An 18,333-nucleotide genomic window follows, 5' to 3' on the forward strand; every position below is an offset into this window, starting at 1 on the left:
CCACACCATCACATCTCCTCTTCCATGCTTCACAGTGGGAACCAGGCATGTAGAGTTCATCCGTTCACCTTTTCTGCGTCGCACAAAGACACGGTGGTTGGAACCAAAGATCTCAAATTTGGACTCATCAGAACAAAGCACATGAAGGCCTGCTGCATAAAGTTTCCTCTTAACAGTTGTTGCTTTGCACAGTCTTGGCATTCTCTACATGACCGTCAAGAGGTAGTCACAGGAAATGGTTTTCACTTCACAGGTGTGCCCTGTCAGGTTTAATAAGTGGGATTTTTTGCCTTAAAAATGGGGTTGGGACCATCAGTTGTGTTGTGCAGAAGTCTGGTGGATACACAGCTGATAGTCCTACTGAATAGACTGGAGGTGTGTTTGGGGTCATTGTCCTGTTGAAAAATAAATGATGGTCCAAGTAAACGCAATCCGGATGGAATAATTGTACATTCACACTGAAGGAATCAAAACTTTGAATTAACACATGTGGAATTATATAATTAACAAAAAAGTGTGAAACAACTGAAAATATGTCTTATATTCTAGGTTCTTCAAAGTAGCCACCTTTTGCTTTGATGACTGCTTTGCACACTCTTGGCATTCTCTTGATGAGCTTCAAGAGGTAGTCACCGGAAATTGTTCTCACTTCAAAGGTGTGCCCTGTCAGGTTTAATAAGTGGGATTTCTTGCCTTATAAATGGGGTTGGGACCATCAGTTGTGTTGTGCAGAAGTCTGGTGGATACTCACTGATAATCCTACTGAATAGACTGTTAGAATTTGTATTATGGCAAGAAAAAGCAGCTAAATAAAGAAAAACGAGTGGCCATCATTACTTTAAGAAATGAAGATCAGTCAGTCCAAAAAATTGGGAAAACTTTGAAAGTGTCCCCAAGTGCAGTTGCAAAAACAATCAAGTGCTATAAAGAAATTCGCTTACATGAGGACCGACCAAGGAAAGGAAGACCAAGAGTCACCTCTGCTTCTGAGGATAAGGTTATCCGAGTCACCAGCCTCAGAAATCGCAGGTTAACAGCAGCTCAGATTAGAGACCAGGTCAATGCCACAGAGAGTTCAAGCAGCAGACACATCTCTTCAACAACTGTTAAGAGGAGACTTTGTGCAGCCGGCCTTCATGGTAAAATAGCTGCTAGGAAACCACTGCTAAGGACAGGCAACAAGCAGAAGAGACGTGTTTGGGCTAAAGAACACAAGGAATGGACATTAGACCAGTGGAAATCTGTGCTTTGGTCTGATGAGACCAAATTTGACATCTTTGGTTCCAACCACCGTGTCTTTGTGCGACGCAGAAAAGGTGAGCGGATGGACTCTACATGCCTGGTTACCACCGTGAAGCATGGAGGAGGAGGTGCGATGTGTGGGAGTGCTTTGCTGGTGATACTGTTGGGGATTTATTCAAAATTGAAGGCATACTGAACCAGCATGGCTACCACAGCATCTTGCAGTGGCATGCTATTCCATCCGGTTTGCGTTTAGTTGGACCATCATTTATTTTTCAACAGAACAATGACCCCAAACACACCTCCATGTTGTTTAAGGGCTATTTGACCAAGAGGGAGAGTGATGGGGTGCTACGCCAGATGACCTGGCCTCCACAGTCACTAGACCTTAACCCAATCAAGATGGTTTGGGGTGAGCAGGACCGCAGAGTGAAGGCAAAAGGGCCAAAAAGTGCTAATTATCTCTGGGAACTCCTTCAAAATTGTTGGAAGACCAGTTCCGGTGACTACCTCTTGAAGCTCATCAAGAGAATGCCAAGAGTGTGCAAAGCAGTCATCAAAGCAAAAGGTAGCTACTTTGAAGAACCTAGAATATAAGACATATTTTCAGTTGTTTCACACTTTTTTGTTAAGTATATAATTCCATATGTGTTAATTCATAGTTTTGATGCCTTCAGTGTGAATATACTATTTTCATAGTCATGAAAATACAGAAAAATCTTTAAATGAGAAGGTGTGTCCAAACTTTTGGTCTGTACTGTATATACATATATATACAGTAAAGAGAAAAATATATATATATATTCATATATATAATAGAACAGCATATCATGCCATTTCCTAGTCAGACCATTTGCATAAATATTATTAAACAAGCATACAGTGGTGGCCAAAAGTATTGGCACCCCTGCTATTCTGTCAGATAATACTCAGTTTCTTCCTGAAAATGATTGCAATCACAAATTCTTTGGTCATATTATCTTCATTTAATTTGCTTGCAAGGAAAAAACACAAAAGAGAATGAAGCAAAAATCAAATCATTGATCATTTCACACAAAATTTCAAAAAATGGGCCAGACAAAAGTATTGGCACCCTCAGCCTAATACTTGGTTGCACAACCTTTAGCCAAAATAACTGCGAACAACCGCTTCCGGTAGCCATCAATGAGTTTCTTATAATGCTCTGCTGGAATTGTACAGTCATGGCCAAAAGTATTGAGAATGAGACAAATAGTAATTTTTCCAAAGTTTATTGCTTCATTTTTTGTAATAGCAATTTGCATATACTCCTGAATGTCAAAGAGTGATCAGCTTAACGGCAATTACTGTACTTGCAAAGTCAATATTTGCCCAGAAAATGAACTTTAATCCCCAAAACACATTTCAACATCATTGCAGTCCTGCCTTAAAAGGAGCAGCTAGCATCGTTTTAGTGATTGATCCATTAACACAGGTGTGGGTGTTGATGAGGACAGGGCTGGCGATCAATCAGTCATGATTAAGTAAGAATGACATCACTGGACACTTTAAAAGGAGGCTGGTTCTTGGTATCATTGACTCTCTTCAGTTAACCATGGTTATCTCTAAAGAAACACGTGCAGCCATTATTGCACTGCACAAAAATGGCCTAACAGGGAAGAGTATCGCAGCTACAAAGATTGCACCTCAGTCAACAATCTATCGCATCATCAAGAACTTCAAGGAGAGAGCTTCCATTGTTGTCAAAAAGGCTCCAGGGCGCCCAAGAAAGACCAGCAAGCGCCAGGACCGTATCTTAAAACTGTTTCAGCTGCAGGATCGGACTACCAGCAGTGCCGAGCTTGCTCAGGAATGGCAACAGGCTGGTGTGAGTGCTTCTGCAGGCACTGTGAGGCGGAGACTCTTTGAGCAAGGGCTGGTTTCAAGGAGGGCAGCAAATAAGCCACTTCTCTCCAGAAAAAACATCAGGGACCAACTCATATTCTGCAAAAGGTACAGGGAGTGGACTGCTGAGGACTGGGGCAAAGTCATTTTCTCTGATGAATCCCCTTTACAATTGTTTGGGACATCTGGAAAACAGCTTATTCGGAGAAGAAGAGGTGAGCGCTACCACCAGTCTTGTCTCATGCCAACTGTAAAGCATTCTGAAACCATTCATGTGTGGGGTTGCTTCTCAGCCAAGGGAATCGGCTCACTCACAGTCTTGCCTAAAAACACAGCCATGAATAAAGAATGGTACCAGAATATCCTACAAGAGCAACTTCTCCCAACCGTCCAAGAGCAGTTTGGCACCCAACAATGCCTTTTCCAGCATGATGGAGCACCTTGCCATAAAGCAAAGGTGATAACTAAATGGCTCATGGAACAAAACATAGAGATTTTGGGTCCATGGCCTGGAATCTCCCCAGATCTTTATCCCATTGAGAACTTGTGGTCAATCATCAAGAGACGGGTGGACAAACAAAAACCAACAAATTCTGGCAAAATGCTAGCATTGATTATGCAAGAATGGACTGCTATCAGTCAGGATTTGGTCCAAAAGTTGATTGAGAGCATGCCAGGGAGAATTACAGAGGTCTTGAAGAAGAAGGGGCAACACTGCAAATATTGACTTGCTGCATTAACTCATTCTAACTGTCAATATAACCTATTGGTACTCATAATATGATTGCAATTATATTTCTGTATGTGATATAAACATCAGAAAAACACTAATAAAAACCAGAGGCCAGCAGATCATGTGAAAATATAATTTTATTGTCATTCTCAAAACTTTTGGCCATTACTGTAGACCATTCTTCTTTGGCAAACTGCTCCAGGTCCCTGATATTTGAAGGGTGCCTTCTCCAAACTGCCATTTTGAGATCTCTCCACAGGTGTTCTATGGGATTCTGGTCTGGACTCATTGCTGGCCACCTTAGAAGTCTCCAGTGCTTTCTCTCAAACCATTTTATAGTGCTTTTGGAAGTGTGTTTTGGGTCATTGTCCTGCTGGAAGACCCATGACCTCTGAGGGAGACCCAGCTTTCTCACACTGGGCCCTACATTATGCTGCAAAATTTGTTGGTAATCTTCAGACTTCATAATGCCATGAAAACGGTCAAGCAGTCCAGTGCCAGACGCAGCAAAGCAACCCCAAAACATCAGGGAACCTCTGCCATGTTTGACTGTAGGGACCGTGTTCTTTTCTTTGAATGCCTCTTTTTATTCCTGTACACTCTATGTTGATGTTTTTTCCCAAAAAGCTCTACTTTTGTCTCATCTGACCAGAGAACATTCTTCCAAAACGTTTTAGGCTTTCTCAGGTATGTTTTGGCAAACTCCAGCCTGGCTTTTTTATGTCTCGGGGTAAGAAGTGGGGTCTTCCTGGGTATCCTACCATACAGTCCCTTTTCATTCAGACGCCAACGGATAGTACAGGTTGACACTGTTGCACCCTTGGACTGCAGGGCAGCTTGAACTTGTTTGGGTGTTAGTCGAGGTTCTTTATCCACCATCCGCACAATCTTATGTTGAAATCTCTCGTCAATTTTTCTTTTCCGTCCACATCTAGGGAGGTTAGCCACAGTGCCATGGGCATTAAACTTCTTGATGACCCTGCGCACGGAAGACACAGGAACATTCAGGTCTTTGTAAATGGACTTGTAGCCTTGAGATTGCTCATGCTTCCTCACAATTTGGTTTCTCAAGTCCTCAGACAGTTCTTTGGTCTTCTTTCTTTTCTCCATGCTCAATGTGATACACACAAGGACACAGGACAGAGGTTGAGTCAACTTTAATCCATGTTAACTGGCTGCAAGTGTGATTTAGTTATTGCCAACACCTGTTAGGTGCCACAGGTAAGTTACAGGTGTTGTTAATTACACAAATTAGAGAAGCATCACATGATTTTTCATACAGTGCCAATAATTTTGTCCACCCCCTTTTTTAGGTTTGGTGTGGACTTATATCCAATTTGGCTTTAGGACAATTCTTTCTGTGTTTTTTCATTGAAGACAAATTAAATGAAGATAATAATACCAAAGAATATGTGATTGCAATCATTTTCAGGAAGAAACTCAGTATTATCTGACAGAATTGCAGGGGTGCCAATACTTTTGGCTACCACTGTATGTAAATTAAGTATCTATGGTACCCTTTCTTTCTTCCAGGAGGGAAAACACATTATGACAAAACTGCTTTCTTCTGGGCAGGGTGTGATAGTGTAGTGCAGAAGTATCAGCACCCAAATCCAGAATCTCAACCGTTTCCTAGGGAAGAGGTTGAAAATCTATTGCAATTATGTTTAAGGTTGATTGTATTTTCAAGTTAATTTCCATAATAAGCTGTCTTGTGTGTGTAGATGAAGAATGACATCTCTTTGACCATTTTATAACCTGTGTCCTGCAGTTTCACCAGATTTCCCTCTGCAGAATTTATTTGTTAAATGGAATCTGTCAATAGATTTTTGCTATGTAATCTGATGGCAGCAAGAGGTAGGGGCTGAAACATAGACTTCAGGGATGTGTCACTTATTAGGCTGTGTGCTATTGTTTCAATACAATAAGTATTTTATAAGCAAGAGATGATCACTGCCCAGACTACACCTCATCTGCCTCCTTGTCCAATTCTGTCCCACCACTGATTAGCAGCTCCCTGTCTATGTACAGTGTACACAGAAAGCTGTGGTGTGGGCGGGGTTAGCTTTCTCAGCTCTGATACATGCTACATCTAAAAACCGATTGTGTCACAACTGTACACCCTGTAAACTAAATAACACATCACTGGAATCAGGGTCTCTTTTCCTACATTATACTGCTCTCAGATGAAGTAGCAAAAACCTGGTGACAGATTCCGTTTAATTTGCAATAGACTCTGAGCTGGTGGGAGGAGACCAGCTACTGTGATCTTTCCCATACACAACTCAACACACAAAGATAGAAAGCTGCTTTTCATTCCTTAATAGCACTCATGGAAAAGCAGCAGAAACATGGAGTAAATGATATAGCAGAAGTGATCAGTATAGATGTGACTCCCGCTCAGGGGTGGGTTAAAAGACTATGTAATAATTTTTTTTGTCTCGTTCTGCCTGTTTTATCACTCTCCTTCTCACTTCTCCATCTCATCTCTTTTATAGGGAGTATAATAGGTTGAGAAATCAGGCACTTTCCTGTGCAGGCAGTCCTTGTTTTCTTGAGTATTACAGTTGAGCTGTTTATTTCAGAGAAGAAGACAAGTAAAGAACCAGACTTCTCTGACGATATATATTAAAAAGTTTCTGCATGCACAATTCATTTTTAACCTTAAACACCTTTCTCCTTAAACAATGCCCAATGCAAATCATGCATAATCATGAAACCTATGTTTACAATTCTCAACTTAGCGAAGCCCATCTATAGCACCTGAAGGACAAATAGCTTCAAGCAGATAAACAGACAATAAGGCCATGCTCACACATTGCGTTTTTTTAGTGTTTTTTTATGCGTTTTTTATGCAAATTTTCAGCTGCGTTTTACAGTACCAGCAAAGTCTATGAGATTCCGGAAATCTCATGCACACAGCTTGTTTTTTTTATCAGGATTGTGTGCTTTGCGTGTTTTTTTGCAGAAAAGCGCATGTCACTTCTTTCAGAAGTTTTTCAGCGTTTTTAGCATTTTTAACCCATTGGAAGTAATGGGTGGTGAAAAAACGCAGCAAAAATGCAGGTGACAGTTTTTTAGCATTTTTTTTGTACCAAAACCTGATGAAATGGAATGAGATTTATTTTTCACTTAACGTTATGTACATACATTAAGAGACAAAAGACAGTGAAAAAATGCATTAAAAAACGCTGAAAAAACACAGCAATAAAAGCAAGAAAAATCCTCAACAAACCTCCTGGCAAGAGATCAGGTTTTCCTGCAAAAAAAAATGCTGAAAAAACGCTGAAAAAACACAGCAAAAAAACAAGAAAAATCCTGAACAAACCTCCTGGCAAGAGATCAGGTTTTCCTGCAAAAAAAAAATGCTGAAAAAATGCAATGAGTGAGTATAGTCTAAGACAGAATTAGATAACAAATAGTCACTTGCCAGTCACTGTAATGAAAGCTTCTTTAAAGTGGTTGGGCAGCATCTCTTACTTTATAGCTAAATGATATTATGGAGTTCGTATGCAAGACACCTGCACTTCTGCCTATACATTACTCAGGGATGATGGCTGCCAATGTCACCAACTGAAGCATTAACTGGAAGGGGTTAATTCAAAGCACTTTAAAAAAAACTCATACAGTTTTTGGTAGTAAACATAGGTCTGAGACACTATTTTACGTTGTCATTTTCACTTAAAGTATTGTGTTTTTCTTACCATTTTAATATGAAAAAACAGTAATAATAAGTATAACACACACAGTAAACGATGGTACAAGAATGTAATTTGTATTTCTAAAGCAAATGACATCCATTTTTGTATTTTCACCTTTCATATTCAATCTATCGGGATGAGTATCCTTACTACATAGCTGTTACAATATTTAAAAACATCATCACAATTTGTTAAAGTACAAAAAAAGTAATTCCACATTAAATCAAAATGAGACACAAAAAACCTAAGCAAATCCAATTTCTCCAACTTTTCGACAGGCATACCGGACACTTAGCACACTTGATTTAAAATCTAGGACCATCTCTACCAATAAATGTAATAATCTCAAACAGAAAACCATTTTATAAAATATACGATAGGTCCAAATCAGAAATTATATGGCATGGAGCCTTATCCAATAAATATTAAAGCCATAATGATGACTGCACTGTAACCCACAGTTCTGTATATCATAACACTTCAGTACACTGCATTACAACATTAGCTAAGCTCACTACCATTACTTAGGATCTTCGAAGTCACTGCCTATGTCACGACCCCCAGCAAAAGAGTAAAACAAACTCACTTACCAGAACCTCTTTTAGTAACGACTTTCAAGCTTTGTGCCAGGGTAACATAATAGAGGATCAAATGTGGAATATGAGCTTTCATCTTGCGACTCTCAAAAAAAGGTCTCTGAAAGAAAAGAAAGACTTTTTTTTTAACTACCAGATAAAATGACAAAATAGAGTGAGGCTAAATACACACAATTTTTTTTCTTCATCTATTAATTGCTGCAGAAGAGTAGGAGAGAAGACTATAAACATATCTGTATGTACATATATTTTTGTAGAAGAGAAGAAATTGCGGCACTCACCAATGCTTAAAATAAAGAGACTATATTTCCAAATAGAGAAAAGTAACAGCGTGAAAGTGAATTACATACTCCTATGTATGAACAACAGCTGTTTCGCCCCGAGTAAGCGCTTCATCCTGGTCCCAGTGAGAAACGGCTGTTGTCCGTACATAGGAGTATGCCATTCACTACCACATTGTTCTTCTTATCTATTTGAAAATAAAACCTGTGAATTTTATGATCAGCCGAGTGCTGTAATTTCTTCTCTTCTACAATAGTATTGGACTTTCTATATATTCATTGCTGAGCACCATCAAAAGTAAATGAAATAACATGTTTTTGTAGAATGCCGCTATTTTTTCTTTTTATTGGAATATATACATACATATATATATCCTGTGGGGTACACTTATATAGTGCTGGATAAGCCCACCTGATCTAATAGTATGGGCATCATAAAAAGGCTGTAAGCCAGACACTGTGCATCACACGTATCTGTGTAACTGGAATCCTATACAAGCTCCATCTGTGTGCATGTATAATACTACACAGCCACCCCCTCCAGGAATTGGTAGCTAAGGGAGTGGCTGTTTCCATCAGTATTTTGCACCTGTGCTGCCCCCGCATTTATCATGAGGGTCTGTTGCATCCTGCTAGTGCATTGGTAATCTGACCTGGTGTTGGTAAAGCTTTATCTTTTTCTGTGATGTTTTTTGAAATGTTGTCCCATGTTCACCATTCTTAATATATATATATATATATATATATATATATATATATATACATATATATATGTGTGTGTGTATTTGTGTGTGCAAGTATGTATATATAGTTAGTTATATTTACTGAAGTTGGTGAAAAATAGTACTAGTTAATACTACATATGCAATTTTTTGCCAGTCCATTATTATACTTAACTCTTTTATACACTAAATTTATACTTATGGTACATCACAGAGGTAACATTTTATTGGAAACAACATTAAAACAAGGTAGATAAACATTTCATATTTCAGTGCAGATTTAGATGCAAATTTGACTCCGATTTACTATACATTTTGCTCTTAGGACAGCAACGCAATTATTCAGTAAATCCACATCAAAATCCATATCAAAATCTGTATGTACCTACATGTCAACTTTGACTTTTTATTGAATTTGCTGAAGAACTACACTTTATCACAAGAAAAGTTCAATACAATATTTTGACGTGCTACAAAAACTATTACAGATTTTTTGCAATTCTAATCACAAGAGCTGAGAAGAATAAAAAATAAGGAAATATGTAAAAAAAAAAAACAGCCTGGAGTACACAAGCATAAGGTGTCTTACAATTTCTGAAATCTTTTTCTATTGCCTGAATTGTTTCTGTGCAGACATTTTGTTCAATATCCTGCCCTTAATTTAATCTGTATGCACTTGGGTGGAAAACTACTGCCCATTAGGGTATATAATAACTGTATCAAAAGCACTTCAGAACATTTTTTTTATATCCTAAATAATTCCAATCATGGAATTGATAATAAATTAACATATATATTAATGGATGGATTATGTTGTATGCTACATTTTTTATAAAATCAACAATATATGAAGACTTATAACCTTAAAGTAAAAGAACAACAAAGAAAAAAAGATAAAATGAAAAATAAAATATTGAGTATATACTGTACATAGTACAGTATAATACTATTTTGATTATATATAATATACGCCCATTGAAATTCTTCATTGATAAAGTGATTAAAAATATTTTTATCAGCTTCTCATTATGATATCTGAAAAAAATCATTATATAGTGATTAGTGACTCTAAATAAACACTATTTATCTCTTCCTGCAGAACCAGTCTGTTGTCAATTACTTTTACGGCAAATTCGTTCTCATTTGTCAACCACTTACTAACTGACATTTGGCGAACCCTCTCCTTTTAAAACATAGGTGCTGGTCTGCTTCTGTGACCTAAAAGCTGCAGAACATCACATTACCTTTCTCAGATGTCACAGACAGTCATATCAATCAAACAATGGTGAACATGTTCACCATGTATATACATGAATATTATAGGAAATAATATGCTCCTATCGACTAGAGATGAGTGGATAAGGCAAAATTTGAATTCACATGTTTGTGTGGATTTTCCCAGGAAATTTTAAATTCACTGAGAACAGTTATTGTCCTCGAATTGAAAGTCCCTTGTTATGTTCTGTGGTCTCTCTAGACCCAAGAGTATATTAAATATAAGCTGTAAAAATATAAAAAATCCTCATACTCACCTTACCACTCATCTCTCACTGGGTTCTCCACTCTTCACCATGACCCGTCTGTTCCTCAAATCATCTTCTGATCATTGCCACTTGAGCTGAAATTCTCTCTCAGGCTATTGAGACTTCTGGTTCTGATCATGTCTGTGATAGTTCTGCTCAAGAATGTATAAGATCACAATGCCATTAAGAAACAGCATGCGCCCTGACCTTCCATGAGCTTTCACAGAACTGTCCCGTCATCAGATTTAGAAGTGCAGGCTTGGCATGAGAGTGGTTTTCAGTGAGAGCAGTGGGGATCAGAACATGTGACGAGAACCAGATGGGTGAAAGTGTGGAGCAGAGGGGGTCGGAGAGGTGAGTAGTAAAGATAATTTAAAGATTTTTTTTATTTTCTAATCTTTTGATGGACCTTTATGTTACAAAACAGCGTTGACCAACAGCGACCATTTTGATGAATCTGCAGCTGCAGAAAAGCAAATGCAGATTTTTGTAAAATTTAGGATGAAATCAATTTCATTCAATCATATTTGATCATCTCTACTAACTACATACAACGGGTGATATGAGCATTGAACATGTCACCAATTGTATAAGTAAATATATTTCTAAAGGTGCTATTGAAACGAAATTCTCACCAGATGTAATTAAGAACCCATCCAATCCACACAGGAGAATAGATCAAACCACAGATGTCCATAAACTAAGTTATGAGTAATAATGAGAAGTGAAACAGGGAAAATATATTGAGCGGTTAAGAAAGAAAGGTGCAAAAAAGCCATGGAAAGTCATGACATCAGCTGACATCTATCAGTAATTAGAAAGTAATTGTGCAACTTAGTGAAAAATGATATTGGTTGGTTCAACTGATGGCCTATAAAAAGATGTCTCGTTAAAAAGGTGCCACACAAGAAACATCGTATGATGGGTAAAACCAATGGGCTGTCTCAATACCTTCACAATCTTATTGTTGCAAAACATACTGATGGCTTTGGTTACAAAAGAATTTCTAAGCTACTGAAGGTTCCAGTGAGCACTTTTGGGGTCATAATGCAGAAGTGGAAAGAACATCATTTCACCATAAACCAGGCACTACTAGGTGCTCCCCACAAAATTTCAGACAGAGGAGTGAAATTAATTACCAGAAGAGCTGTCCAAGAGCCAAGGACCACCTGTGGAGAGCTACAGAAATACCTGGAATCAGCACTTGCAATTGTTTAAAAAAAAACAACATCCATGGCTTGTATGCACACTCACCACACAAAACTCAGTTGCTGAACAAAAAGAATCTTCAAAGTTCAATTGCATTTAAAGTCTGCTCAACAACATTTAGACAAGTCTGTGAGATACTGGGAGAAGATAGTCAGGTAAGGTGAGACCAAAATTTAACATTTTGGATGCCATAATACACACCATGCTTGGAGGCCAAAAGGAACTACATATCATCGCAAGAACACCATATCAACAGTGAATTTAGGAGGTTGGAGCATCATGGTGTGGGGCTGTTTTTTAGCATATGTTTTGGCACATTTCATGTAATTGTACTAAGGATGAATGGACAAATGTACCAAGACATTCTTGATAAAAATCTGCTGCCATCTACCAGGATTATGAAGATGAAACGGGGGTGGACATTTCAGCAAGACAATGATATCAGTTGGTTTCAGAGAAAGAAAAGAAAGCTGCTAGTATGGCCCAGCCAATCACCTGAACTGAATCCAATATAAAATTTATGGAAGGAACTAAAGCTCAGAGTTCAGAAAATGAGCCCACGGTACCTTCAGGATTTGAAGAGTGTTTATGTAGAACAATGGGCCAAAATCACACCCGAGCAATGCATAAGGCTAGTTTCTCTATACAGTAGGCATCTTGAATATGTCATCACCAACAAAAGCTTTTGTACAATGTTTTAAATACATTTCAGTAAATGTGTTCAATACTTTTTCCCTGTGTCATTTCTTATTTTTACACATAACTTAATTTATGGAGATCATTTCCTCTAAAAATACACACAGCCTGCCATACTTTATATTGTCCCTGACCTCCTCTATGACTGTTACAATTCATATAATTAACATTAGAGAATAATTATCTCAAGTATAATACACAAAAATACAGGTATTTTTGGAAACCTGTGCAATTTCCAATTTATTTTAATGGTTTATGCCCTATTTATTAATATAATAAGTTAATAACAATTTTATAGCTTTAAAAATAATTATAAAATCAAATAAACTTAAAAGTATAATAAATAATGACAATAGATACGAAAAATCATACTTTTCACCTTCAATTAGAACTGTTTCCTATTATGTTTTAATTATTTTTTAAGATACTTAGCTTCACATAAGTATTGGGAAGATGATAAAACTGAAGAATTCCCAGTGACTTCCTATAAAATATGATAATTTATAATTACTACTTTTTACTGATATGCCATGCATATATTCTAGCTTATATAATTTATCTTTCACTTCAGTCTTAAAATTAGAAAAGATATAAGAAATATGAGAGCGAAATAACTTTCTGTGGCATAATACATACAAATTAAACATGATATATAAGCCTGGGGCTTCCATGAACTCTCTGACAATGTTAAAACAGCATGTGAAAGTAACTTCTGCTTCATTCGGGGACAGTGAATGAAAGTATACTTTCATCTTCGTAAGATAGATCAACTGGGATGAGATTCCAATTTCCTCCCAATGGTATAAATGGTGAAAGTTTCCACAATAGGAAAGATAGCATTGAAAAGAAGAAATTACAATAAGTTCAATATGTGAAGAGATCTAAAAGCATATTAAACTAAGAGGGGTTATTACCAAATATCAAGAAAAATGAGGTCATCTAAAATTTGACATTCCATAATACACCATATGCTACAGTTACTTGGCACTCAAAGTTATAAATATGATAATATTTCTGTGGGTTGCATGAAATGTCTTCCATTCTCAAGCAGATAATTCAATAAATATAAATTACAGTACCTCCACAAATCATATTTCTCATCATAGGTGATTTATATCAATATCTCTGAGTTATACCCCACTGGTTTTCCTCCAGGAGGAGGTCTTGGATAGAATAATGTTGATTCTGTAGAATGATATGAATCTTTTTTTCCATCGCTATAAAAACTATATTTAAATAAAGGTTACCAAAAGATGTATTCCTCAAAAATCACTTCTATGTACCAGCCTTTAAAGAACATGATTGATAAATGACTAAAGTGTCATTCCACCTACAGGAAAGTCATGCAGAAGTAGATGATTCACATGGTGCAGTATGAATATTACCGGCATTGCAGTCTTTTAAGAGATGTGTGAATCACCCTCTTAATAATAATTGTGCTGGGTGGGTAGTTAAGAAAAATGTCTCCAATGTCTTATATATGAAGACTAATTGCTTTCAATAACAAATTTTGTTGGGGCACTAGTGAAAGAATGTCCACCGTCAATCCAACAACTTCTACATAGCGTGGAAATATTATTCAATCTCTTGACTTATGGCTTATTTGTGCTGATGTACAGTTGTTATCCAATAAGTACTAGCATTGGTAGAGGTAGAATACTCAATTGTTTTCTATGAATACAAGTAGTAATAGATGTTTTTCATTTGGTTACATTTATAGAATTCAAATTCACCAGTTTGCTTGGATTTTCCTGGGAAACTCGAAATGTAGAGAAAATATTCTCGCAAATTTAATGTCCCTTAATATAGTTTGGGCATCTCTCCAGACCGAAGAACATAGCTAACTTTTTAGAGCTAAGAGTTCCAGTCTAGCATGAGAGGTAATCAGAAATGTGGCAAGGACAGGATTGATGCGGTAAGAAATGGACAGGTGATGGTAATGAGCAGTGGATCCGGAGAGGTGAGTGGTGCAGTGAGCATATGGATTTTCTGAACTTTTTGATGACCCCTTTTGGATCAAAAAAATATCATCCAGCGGCTGCCATTTTGTTGGAAGCATATTACAAAAAAAAATATGCATTTTGGCGAATGTGAATTTTTGGAAAATTCTAGTAGAATTCAATTGCACTCAAAGGTATTTGCTGATCTCTACTTCTAAAGGCTCATGCACATGGCTGTATTTTTGGTCCGAGTGCAATCAGACAAAACATCAGATCACACTTGGACCAGTGTTATTTTATGGGGTTGTGCACATGTCATTATTTTTCATCCAAGGAAAAAATCGCTGCATGCCACGTTTGATCCAAATATTCAGATCACATTCTCCCATGTAAGTCAATGAGTCCATGGAAAATATCAGACTGCGATATCAGACTGCGCTCGGATGACATCTGAATGCAGTTCAATTTCCTCAGACTGATAGAATGGAGAAGATGGAGAATTATTTTTCTTCATCTTCTCCTCATCTCAGAGAGTTTGACCAGAGTGTCAATTGCATAATTGACCAATTCTCTCTTGGATGAGAGACTATACGCTCGTGTGACCCTAGCTTAACTCTTTTTGATTGTTGCAGAGAGGCAGTAAACTCAAGTGTAGAATTGTTGCTTGAAAATTATCTAATCTTTTTTGCAAAATACTTTCAAAATCTTGAAATTTTTACATTGACCAGAGAGCATTCCAGTAGGATGACATTAAATGTTCAGTAAAGATTGCTTTTTAATAATCTCATTGTCATTGCTATCATCAACAGAATTTTAAATAAAACCTTCATTATGAAGATTTATGCAGATAACACTCGATAAACCATTAAAAAAACAAACAAGGCGGACATTTATCCTTATCCACTTCTCGGCACAATGTCCTCTGCACAGCTTATACAGCATGCACTGACTCCTCTTCCACATAAGTCTGGAAGTCAGACGCTGTCTATTTCAGTCTATGATCCAAACAACTGCTGTAAAGCAAATCACATAATGCTGTTAACGAAGAGTGGCAGCTCAAGCCATATGGACACCTCCACATCACAAAATACAATAAACAATGTCAATTTTAGATTCAGAGATCAAGAAAAAATCATGTTAGCATTTTACCAAAAATATATTTGATACATTCAGTTCAAATGGATAAATTAGTTATATGTCACTTTCTACCACTACATAATAGGTGGATAGATGGATAGATAGATAGATAGATAGATAGATAGATAGATAGATTAAAAGTGTTCTCTCTTATCATCACACCTCCATTGGTCTTTGTATGTCTTGTATTTTTATGCCCAAATTATTATTTCATATTATTCCAAAGTATTATTCCATAGACATACCATTTCTTTTTTTATACTTACTTTGATTATTATAAAAAAATCATTGTGACTCCAACATTGAGGTAATGTTGTAATGTCCACAAAGCAGACATACAGTTATATGAAAAAGTTTGGGCACCCCTATTAATCTTAAGCTTAATGTTTTCTTAAAATTGGTGTTTTTGCAACAGCTATTTCAGTTTGATATATGTAACCACTGTTGGACACAGTAATGTTTCTGCCTTGAAATGAGGTTTATTGTACTAACAGAAAATGTGCAATCTGCATTCAAACAAAATTTGACAGGTGCATAAGTATGGGCACCTCACCAGAAAAGTGACATTAATATTTAGTAGATCCTCCTTTTGCAAAAATAACAGCCTCTAGTCGCTTCCTGTAGCTTTTAATGAGTTCCTGGATCCTGGATGAAGGTATTTTTGACCATTCCTCTTTACAAAACAATTCCAGTTCAGTTAAGTTTGATGGTCGCCGAGCATGGACAGCCCTCTTCAAATGATCCCGCAGATGTTCAATGATATTCAGGTCTGGGGACTGGGATGGCCATTCCAGAACATTGTAATTGTTCCTCTGCATGAATGCCTGAGTAGATTTGGAGCGGTGTTTTGGATCATTGTCTTGCTGAAAGATCCATCCCCTGCGTAACTTCAACTTTATCACTGATTCTTGAACATTATTGTCAAGAATCTGCTGATACTGAGTGGAATCCATGCGTCCCTCAACTTTAACAAGATTCCCGGTGCCGGCATTGGCCACACAGCCCCAAAGCATGATGGAACCTCCTCCAAATTTTACTGTGGGTAGCAAGTGTTTTTCTTGGAATGCTGTGTTTTTCTGACGCCATGCAAAACGCCTTTTTGTATGACCAAACAACTCAATCTTGGTTTCATCAGTCCACAGGACCTTCTTCCAAAAAGAAATTGGCTTCTCCAAATGTGATTTTTTTATACCTCAGCCGACTCTGTTTGTGGCGTGCTTGCAGAAACGGCTTCTTTCGCATCACTTTCCCATACAGCTTCTCCTTGTGCAAAGTGCGTTGTATAGTTGACCGATGCACAGTGACACCATCTGCAGCAAGTTGATGCTGCAGCTCTCTGGAGGTGGTCTGAGAATTGTCCTTGACTGATCTCTCCATTCTTCTTCTCTGCCTTTCTGATGTTTTTCTTGGCCTGCCACTTCTGGCCTTAGCAAGAACTGTCCCTGTGTTCTTCTGTTTCCTTACTATGTTCCTTACAGTGGAAACTGACAGGTTAAATCTCTGAGACAGCTTTTTGTATCCTTCCCCTGAACAACTATGTTGAATAATCTTTGTTTTCAGATCATTTGACAGTTGTTTTGAGGAGCCCATGATACCACTCTTCAGAGGAGATTCAAACAGGAGAACAACTTGCAAGGGGCCACTTTAAGTAGCTTTTCTCGTGATTGCATACACCTGGCTATGAAGTTCAAAGCTCAATGAGGTTACAAAACCAAAAAACGTGCTTAAGTAAGTCAGTAAAAAGTAGGTAGGAGTATTTAAAACAAGAAAATGATAAGGGTGCCCATACTTATGCACCTGTCAAATTTTGTTTGAATGCAGATTGCGCATTTTCTGTTAGTACAATAAACCTCACTTCAAGGCAGAAACATTACTGTGTCCAACAGTTATTACATATATCAAACTGAAATAACTGTTGCAAAAACACCAATTTTAAGAAAACATTAAGTTTAAGATTAATAGGGGTGCCCAAACTTTTTAATAAAACTGTATGGAGAGGAGAGAATGTACAATTCTTTTAGACTGTATTATTCATTTCAGTTTAGCACAACCTAGGAAAGTAATATGGTAATAAATGCCATTGTTACATAAAGATGGAAAGTTTTTATTGAGCACCGTGAGGCATAATAGTCCTTGAAAATGAATAATCCAGGACCAATTTTGTTTTGTGAGCACTGGATTACCTAAATTTTAGTAGGTGAATAGAGAAAAAAAATATTTAAATTTGGGGTTTAGCTATTCACAGCTCTGTAATTAGCATACTGTAAAATGTGTTACATTTTGTCAGGGAAGATCCTAAGGGCTTTATGTGTTTGCATCAAAGTTTGGAACAAAGTACAAGCCACAGTCTCTGAATTACTGAAGAAGAAGAATTTAGAATTACAGCCCATGTAAGAAAGTGTTCTGCTCTGAACTGCACCTTTTAAACCCACACCTATTTCTGCTAGAAAAAACTTCATTTTCCCGAGCTGCATTGTTTAATGCCTTATAAACTGTACAAAATAGTAAGCATTTTGGAATGGAAATTCGCTGTGTTTGTACTGTTCAGCTACATTCATGATTCACCAACTGACAGAGCTTTGTAAAATTAATGAGATAACCAAGTCCTTATCCTGAATATTTGAACATCTAAGCATTATTGCATAAGGCTGGAACACATGCTTAGGGTCTCACATAGCAGCAACTGCAAA

The 18,333-nt window shown here is 37.3% G+C and overlaps 1 protein-coding gene and 1 non-coding gene across 2 annotated transcripts in view; one reads left to right on the forward strand and one right to left on the reverse strand.

Annotated features, from left to right (window-relative positions):
- Positions 1-18,333, reverse strand: part of IL1RAPL1 (interleukin 1 receptor accessory protein like 1) — a 2,084,623-nt gene that overhangs the window by 1,670,623 nt on the left and 395,667 nt on the right. Inside the window, exon 2 of the mRNA XM_073667404.1 lies at positions 8,130-8,235. Within this exon, the coding sequence (XP_073523505.1) occupies positions 8,130-8,211 (82 nt within the window). The 5' untranslated portion in view covers positions 8,212-8,235. The remainder of the gene's footprint in view (positions 1-8,129; positions 8,236-18,333) is intronic.
- Positions 13,011-13,091, forward strand: LOC141256926 (small nucleolar RNA R12). The gene has a single exon (XR_012317865.1). It is a non-coding gene; the product is annotated as a small nucleolar RNA R12 (small nucleolar RNA).

This window comes from Phyllobates terribilis, unplaced genomic scaffold (assembly GCF_046119375.1).
Source record: "Phyllobates terribilis strain yellow unplaced genomic scaffold, ASM4611937v1 Scaffold_2__4_contigs__length_985480577, whole genome shotgun sequence".
Taxonomy (NCBI): Eukaryota; Metazoa; Chordata; class Amphibia; order Anura; family Dendrobatidae; genus Phyllobates; species Phyllobates terribilis.